The sequence below is a fragment of the Pseudorca crassidens genome, chromosome 9 (genome assembly GCF_039906515.1).
Source record: "Pseudorca crassidens isolate mPseCra1 chromosome 9, mPseCra1.hap1, whole genome shotgun sequence".
NCBI lineage: Eukaryota > Metazoa > Chordata > Mammalia > Artiodactyla > Delphinidae > Pseudorca > Pseudorca crassidens.
Window position 1 is genome coordinate 36,116,362 of NC_090304.1, and position 8,649 is coordinate 36,125,010.

General features: G+C 42.1%; 1 protein-coding gene across 12 annotated transcripts in view; it reads right to left on the reverse strand.

Moving 5' to 3' along the window:
• Nucleotides 1-7,589, reverse strand: part of PRMT3 (protein arginine methyltransferase 3) — a 137,343-nt gene extending 129,754 nt beyond the window's left edge. For 3 of the 12 annotated variants that reach the window (XM_067749621.1, XM_067749623.1, XM_067749628.1), the window contains exons 1-5: nucleotides 7,433-7,589; nucleotides 7,071-7,203; nucleotides 5,360-5,442; nucleotides 3,814-3,863; nucleotides 3,093-3,195 (exon numbers count right to left, since the gene is read on the reverse strand). In XM_067749621.1, coding sequence (XP_067605722.1) covers nucleotides 3,093-3,195; nucleotides 3,814-3,863; nucleotides 5,360-5,442; nucleotides 7,071-7,203; nucleotides 7,433-7,460 — 397 coding nt within the window. In that variant the 5' untranslated portion in view covers nucleotides 7,461-7,589. Of the gene's footprint in view, nucleotides 1-3,092; nucleotides 3,196-3,813; nucleotides 3,864-5,359; nucleotides 5,443-5,919; nucleotides 5,987-7,070; nucleotides 7,205-7,432 lie in introns of those variants that run through there. The other 9 variants (XM_067749627.1, XM_067749632.1, XM_067749631.1 and 6 more) reach the window with 9 other exon arrangements.
• Between the last annotated feature and the right edge of the window lie 1,060 nt (nucleotides 7,590-8,649).

Below are 8,649 nucleotides of genomic sequence, written 5' to 3' on the forward strand. Positions count from 1 at the left end.
ACGTGCCATAGTTTATTCAACCGCTCTCCTCTATATGGGCATTTGTCTTATATGTATTTTCAGAATGTTGGAGGTGTACCTTCAAGACCAATTCTTATGAGTGAAACCGCTCGGTTAAAAATCGCATGTTCAGGGCTTCCCTGGTGGCGCAGTGGTTGAGAGTCCGCCTGCCGAGGCAGGGGACACGGGTTCGTGCCCCGGTCCGGGAAGATCCCACATGCCGTGGAGTGGCTGGGCCTGTGAACCATGGCCGCTGAACCTGCACGTCCGGAGCCTGTGCTCCGCAACCGGAGAGGCCACAACAGTGAGAGGCCCGCGTACAGCCAAAAAAAAAAAAAATCGCATGTTCAGTTTTTTAGGTATTGCTAAATCTGCATTCTACTAGCAATCTTAGGACAGTGCCTGTCTCTCCACAGCTTTGTCAACAGAATGTGTTGTCATATTGTAAAAATTTTTACCAGTCTGAGAGGTGAGAAATGGTATCTTGCTATTGGGCTATTTTCCTACCTCTTTTTGGTAGAATTTTTCCCCATTTTTCTATCAACTGTTTTGATCCTTTGTCCCTTAATTTTCAAGAGTCTTTTATGTAAAAAGGATATTAACCCTTTGTGGAATATGTTTCAAATATTATACCATACTTAAAAAAAAATTAACTAAACTCCATTTTATTCACTCAGATTCCATTAGTCTTCCTCTAATGTCCCCTTTCTGCCCCAAGATCCCATCCAGGATACCACATATGTTTAGTTGTCATGTCTCCTTAAGCCCCTCTTGGCTACAACAGCTTCTCAGGCTTCCCTTGACATGGACAGTTTCGAGGAGTACTGGTCAGGCAGTCTGTAGAATGTCCCTCACTTTGTGTCTGTCTCATGGTTTTTCATGGTTAGACTGAGATTACTGGCCTGGGAGGAAGACCACTGAGGTAAACTGCCATCCTCATCACATGATATAAAGGGTCCATACCGCTGACATTACATCACCAATGATGTTAACCTTCATTACCTGGCTAAGGCAGTGTTTGCCAGGTTTCTCCATCAGTATAGTTACTTCTCCCCACTTACACTGTACTTTCATTGCCTATTTTCTTAGTTATCTCCTTTTTAAATTTAGTCATCTTTATATTCTCAAAGCCTAATACAAAGCAGATGCTCAATAACTATTTACTGAAAGACAGTGCAGGTGAAATAGTCAGTAATCAAGCCAGGAGCCATGAGAATGAAGAACCTTCTCTTCCATCTCTCTACACCAATGGCCAGGAGAACAGATCTTTTGCTTTTTTTTTTTTGGCTGTGCCGTGTGGCTTGTGGGATCTTAGTTCCCTGACCAGGGTTCAAACCCGTGCCCCCTGCAGTGGAAGCATGTAGTCCTAACCACCAGACCGCCAGGGAAGTCCCACAGATGCTTTGAGAGGCACGGGCGGTGCACTAACAAGCATGCCCAGTTCAAGTTCCACCTCCTTTACTAGGCCCCTTAACTGTTCCAGATCTCGGTCGTGACTTCTTCATCTAAACTCCTTAGAACGTATTTACTAATAACAATGAATTCTCCTTCATTAAGCACTTACTCTCTGACAGGCACTGTGCTAATATGCATTATCTTTGTAACAATTTTATAAGGTAGGTGTCATTATCACCTTTTTATAAACTAAAATTAAGTCTGAAAGAAGTTAAGTTAATATACCTTTGGAGAGTGAAGAGGTCAATACCGATCTGTATCCATAGTGACCAGCAAATAGCACTCGGTATCTGTTGATCTGAGTAATCTCTTCCTCTTCTGAACTGCACTATTTTTCCTACTTCTCATGAAACTTACTATATTCCACCTTATCTTATAATACAGGACAGTCATTCAAAAACAAAACACTCCTACTATTAGACTGTGGGCTCCCAATGTGAAGGATTCATTTCTTCATATTTCTAAAGTATTTAACATACTACTTTCAACCTGTGAGTGTTCAATTTTGAGTTTAGGGAGTCACGAAGAACACCTAGTGGGCACTTTGTCATGTATCAAAGAGATCACTTTGGTTAATCTGAGGAGAAATAAAATTTAATAGAAGTTGTAAAAATGGGAAAGAATCAACCTAGGCCTCACCAAATTTTAGAGGTAGAAAGTTGGAAATCTGGCCCTAGTTCTCATTTTATAGATGAAGACCTAAAAAACAGAAAGCTTAAGTGCTTTGTCCAGGGTCACTTAGTTCCTGAATCCTACATTAAGGTTCTTACTACTGCATCACACTGCCACACAACTTCTCTTGATGGTACTTCTCAAGGAAATGAGTGGTTTTCCACAGTTCCCACTTACCAAAGGACTGCCCAAATACACACTGTCAAACTACTATCTGAGAAGGTATGTGTCTGTTTAGAATGGTCTTGCTGATCCGAAGACAGCAAACCCCTCTATCTCACCTAACTGGCACAAAAAACATGAAAGCAAGCATAAATTTAAAAAATAATAAAAAATCATGAACTCCAACAAATTAGACCTATAGAGAGCCAACAGAATTTTCATAAGATTCCTGTTCAATAAGGAATGAACCAAAGCACAGAGCAAGAAACTAAGAAAGCTACAGTCAAAAGACGAGTGACCCTGCCACAAGGGAGGCTTAAGAGTTAGTATACGTGGGGAATTTTCGTGGAATCTGTCCTGCACCGAAACAAAAGCTCCATAAATTAGATGTCTTAAGAAAAGTCATGTATCTGATTGTATTGAGGTAAAAACAGCAATATTATTAAATTTACTTAAATCTATTAAATATTAAATATACTGATTTAATTTCTTTTATTTAAATTTAAAATTTCATCGATTTTAATTACATTAAAAATCAGTCTGACAACTAAAAATTATTCTCTCAAGTCTCCCTATGTTTCAAAACATCTTTTACACAATGTTTAACCCAAGCTCATATTCCTCCCTGGTAACTGTTAGTGTGACTCTCACTTTCTAAGTGACTTAACGTTCCTTCTGAAACCAACTACCTGACGAGGTCTTTAGAGAATCAAGGGGATGATATATTTTCCTGTAACACCTAACCACTATTTTGCCATAACAAATGACCCTGCTTTAAAGTAGATACCATATGTTCATCTTACCAAATTGAAGTAAAAGGTCATCTTCTAATACCGGCTTTAAATACTCTTCTTTCTCCCAAGGCACTGGGTTGTATATGGAATTCATATATTCAACTGGAGGATTCTGGAAGTAAAATTAATTGCATATTTTTTCACTGCACATAATCACAAAATCCCCCTACCAAAAAACTGGGAAAATTAAACAAAAAGGAAATCATGTCTACATCACACAAAATCTCTATTTAAACAGTCTATGTTCACCGGCTATTTCATTAACTTGACTGGATGACTGCTTAATTGTTTCAATGCACAGTTTTATATTGTTTGGATTTTGAGGAAATGGCAATATAAACATCAACTGACTAGAACAAAGTATTTAAAAAACAGAACAAAAAGAGTAACCAAAGCACTTAAAAATCGCACTAGAAATTATTTCTGATTTTACAGAAAGACTATCAGTATTCCCCTTTATCTGACAGTGAATTACTTTGCCACATAACATTGATTCATCTCCTACACAAAATTAAAAACCACACTTAAGTATGGTATGTATCCATTTACTTGGTGCTGTATGTTGTGCTAGTTCCTAATGTCCATGATTCCCCCAATATCATGAGTGTCAAATTTAAAACAGTTCCTTATACAGCAGTTCCTCATATTCTTTTAAAAATCGGTGCATTGATAATCGCTGTAGTACTTCTTTAGGTTTTAAACAAAATTGTAGATTAAGCTACCACCTTACCTTAAGTCTAATAAAATTTATTAGTTTAATGTATCCATAAAATTCAAGTCCTAAAAGGGAAAAAAAAATAATAATTCACCTATTTTAACATAACATGAGTTTTGTTTCATTAACCTGCTCCGAAGATGCTTCTCTGGTTAGACAATAAAATATTTCTGTCCTCTCAACTACTACTTAAAAGTTTTGAATTTTTTATTAAGAACTAGAAACAGTAACTCTGACACTTCAGAATATTTTAATTGAGAAACAGCCAGGAAGGACAAATTTTTCAGTGCTTTTCTTGCATTTCTGAAAAATTGGAAATTAATTTTTAGAATTCTACTCACTTATCAGAACAATACAGATGAAGAAAATTAGGCCCTTGATTTTACCAAGTATTTGGCAGCTAATACGAGAGTTGATACTAAAGTTTCTAAATCCCCAATTTTTATGGTACCTACCAAACTATAATTTTGCCAGGACACAGAGTATACAAAGTATACTAGCTTTTACATTAAGTTAAATGATGCAGATGAAAAAAACAGTGAGGCTTGTTATCTGGTTCTCATCTTTTCAGAAATGAAGCAGCATTTAAAATAAGGGAAAGCAACAGCATACCCAACCAATTATTATGTCATGAGAAATACTGTTATGAGAACATACCAGCATATAAAAATGTTTCATATGCATAATAGCACACAAAAGCCCCTATTTGGTATTGAAAAAGATATAAAATAATATAAAGTACAGTTTCAATTCAGTTTTAAAATGCACATTAAAAACATGAAAAAAAATGAAACTAAGTCACTTATATCTTACAAAAGTAGTTGCAGTTGAATTTATGATTCATAAACATACTGTATCATATGTTTATCTGAGACCCCAAATCTGCCTAATATTTGGTATTCTTCAGTAATGTCCTTTCTAGTTGTTAGTAAATACAGGGACCAAAAAGCCAATTCTGTATTTAGTTAATATTAGTGGGATACTGTAGCTCTTCTATATTCGTTTAAATTAGAAGGCTTTAATTTCAAGTATGTTTAGATGCAAGTTTCAACAGAAACATCAGCTGAATCTCTGGATTACCACCTTAACTTTAGCACTCGCTTTTTCCACACTCTCTTACCAAACTCCTTATAAAACTCAATCTTGTATGCCTTGAAGTCCATGTTATGCTTTGACCTGATAAGTTGTCTTTTTTCATAATGATCCACCTCCTTTTCCAAAGTCCACCTCTATCCTTTGCTCTCCCTAATATCCACGCCCCTTGTCTTCCTAATTCTAAAATGATTAAAATGTAATCACATGCCAAGGATTTTTTGGGGTTTTTTTTCCTTTTTCGTTGTGAAGGCAATTTAAGCTTAAATACAGTCAATCATATCTAGAAGAATGACTTATTTATCAATCTTTCCTCAAAAGCCATTTGTCAAAAACACGCCATTTTCATAAGTTGTTGTCATGTGTTTCACTATATTGGATTTGTATAGGAAAGGAATGGTCTGGAAAAACATAATGTTTGAATTTAAATTTCTCAACTAAAATTTTCTTTATTCTAAAAATTACTCACCATGTTTATGAACCATGTTATCAATATTAAATTGATGCTCAGACTTACAGTGTGAAAATGTTTCTTCAGCAGATGTAAATAACCTGAAAAACCAAGCAACAGCTTCATGAAATAGTCCCCAAAGAAGTCTAAATATTGACTTCATGTTAGATATAAACTTTTCCCCCTCACTCTGCAGGTTTCCAGTTTTACTTCCAATTAATTAAAAAAAACCAAACACACCTGTAGAGAGGAACCCAGCACTCCTAAAAGGAATTAGTACTTCTGAGTCCCATTTTACACCTAAAACAAACCACCCTTTAAAATGTTGAGCTGAATTTGCCAAATAATAGCACTGAATTTATCATAAGGCTTCTAAGAAAGAGAACTCCCTTTGATAGACTGTGTCTCTTAAGACCTGAAAAATTCACTGCATAAGATTCTTTTCTCCTCTAAGTATCAACTCTGCTTTCAGAGGCTCTGAACTGACACAGCTCAAACTGCTTTTAGAAATAAAGCATAAAATGTAATTTTATAGCTGGTAAATTCCCAAAGTGCCATATTTCAAAAAGTGGTCTTACAGTGCTCCCCAAGGATTTGTATTATACACTGTGAGGGCCAAGCTCCTTTATTCTGTGACCTGCAAAACTGAAGGACGTGTAATAAGAACACACGGCAGAGAGCCTGCATTACCTCTTCTATATGCTTAGCACATATGCAGCAGTTTTCAACAAACGTTTACCGAGAGAGCTTATTTATACAGTATTTACACAGCCTATCACAAAGAAGTACCTCCCTGATGCTCAATAAATATTATTTTTTGACGACTACAGTATATGCAGACATCCCGTACCTACCCACATGAGGCTACACGTGGGAACAATGACGAATCATCAGAAGCTAATATACCACCAATCAGCACCATGCTGAGACTCAGGGGATACTGGTAAAATGTTTATTAAAGTAACACTGGCCGGTGCCAACCAGGCCTCTTTCACGCCCACTTGCCCAGGACAGCAGCCAAAGTCAAAGATGAAGAGGCAGAATTTTAAGTGGAAAAAACATGGATTTGCTTATAAGACAAACCACAGTTTTGTGACTTTGAACAAGTTACTGGTATTGCAGCGTCTTTTTCCCTAAGTGAAAATAGTATCAATTCCTTCCCCTTCAATTGCGGGGGGGAGCCCCTAACAAAGGTGATTCTTTAAACGGCTCAAATGGAACTATTACACCTGATAAGCTTTCTAACTGTCAAAGAATTATAGAATGGGAGAGCCTGAACGGTTCTAGAAGGTTGAGGGATTAATCGAGTTTAGTGACTCCCAAACTTGTTACTCTTTAGAATCACTTCAGCTAGAGTCTTTGTAGAAACGGATTCCTAGACCCTATCCCTGATTTACAAGGGCTGAGGTGCAGTTTAGCATCTGTGTATTTTTTTCTTAAGTGTCTCAGGTGACAGAGGTGCACAACCAGATGTGGGAACCACAGATCCGGCCCAGAACCCTTTCATTTTACACAAGAGGAAACTGAGGCCCGTCAAAGTGAAGCAGTGTGACCTGGCTTCCAGTTCATGGTTCCTCCCTGGAAACCACTGTGGGTCTTCCGGCTCAACAAACCCTCACTCCAAAGCACGGGCTCCAGACTTCCAGGGCAGCCACTTGGGCTGGACTCCAGAGGAGCAGACGGGGCCCGGCCACCCTAGGGCTGGCGCCTCGCGCTGAGGTGGACGAACCTGTCACAGAACAGGCAGGGGGTCTGCTGCTTGTCGTGGGGGAGATCGGCATCTTCCGCATCCTCCCAGGAGGCCTCGTCACCGCTGTCTGACAGTCCTGGCAGGTCGTCCTCCTCCACAGCGCCCCGGCCGCCTAGCACACGCAAACGGTCAGCTCTGCCTCGGACCCCAGTGCCAGGAGGGCGGACGAGGGGCAGCAAAGCGAGAACGCTCTGGGCCCGGCGGGCCCTCCCCCCCACCTCCACCTCCCTCTTTGCGGGCCCCACCACCCCGGCTCCGCGTCCCGGGCGCAGGGAGAGGGGAAGGGTTTTCACCGGCCCCACGGGGTCGCGGCCTAGGGGCTGAGGGGCCGGGGTACCCACCATCTGCGCCCAACGCTAACGAACACATGGCGGCGGTGCCGCTAGAGCCCGGCGCGCCTGGGGAAGGGGACCAGGCTGGGCTGCGCAGGCGCAACTGCCTCCGAGCCCTCCCCGCCCGAGAACCCGGGAACGAGCGTGAGTGTGAGCGTGAGGGCGAGCGCGGGCACGCGGTGGGGCCGAAGCTCCGGGAACCCTGCGGCGCCTGGAAACAGGAGCGCGTGCGCGCCGGCTCGCTAGCGCTTCCGGCCTCGGGGCCGCGGCGTTGTTCACGTGAGCTGGGGTGGGCGGGGCGAGAGCCCGGGCTCCGCCTCCTGCCGCAGGGTTGATGCAGCGCGCGCCGAGTAAGCGCTGAAACCTGGGCTGGGCGTTGCAGGCTTGGACCTGGGTTTTGTTTTCTCCTCGGGATGCGGCAGGCCCTAGCGGGAGGTCCTAAACCGCGGCCCAGAGCCCAGAGGTGGAAGCGGTTCTGCGGTCGGCATCGCGCACCCTGTGCGTCCCTTATTCGAGGGATGAGCGGTTAGTGGGGGGCGACCTGCTCGCTGCGCCCTCTGGTGACGGAGGAGGTCGAACGCAGGAGAGAGGCTGGTACTCCACACTGGTTCCGGGGCTCCCTGGTCCCCGTGGGGTGCGGCTGGGGAGGGAACTGCAGGGGCCAGTGGGTGTACCAGGGGCCACAAAGGAGCCAGAGCCTCGAGGGCTATTTTAAGGAGTTCAGTCTTTAAAGTGTATGTCCCAAGTTCTAGTGCCAGGTGCTAGCACTGGGCTTGGCACAAGTTTATCCAGTTAAATTGACTACCACGGCCTACCAGGCTCTGCATAGTCCGCCTAACATCTCACCTCAACCCTCCACCTTGGGCCCCATCCTCCAGCCTTTTTTTTGGTGCTAATCATTTTCCCACCTCAAAGTCTTTGCTAAGAATGTTCTACAAAAGGGTACTTTTTGTCTCAGCCAGAAAGTCCTTCCTCAGGTCGTCTCTTCTACAGTAGTTTCCACCGTCATTCCAGCAGCCTCCTGTTAAGTTGCTTTCTCATCACCTACCATTTGCTTTTTCCTTTCTTCTTCCCGTCTTTAGTCACAACACTGTTTGAGCATGAGGGTAGGGCCATGTCTCTACCTTCATTTCTCTAGCACATAATATATGGCCTAACTCATAGGTAGGTACTCAATATTAATTTGCTGAATGAGAACGATGCCTTGTATTGTTGCTAAACTCTTC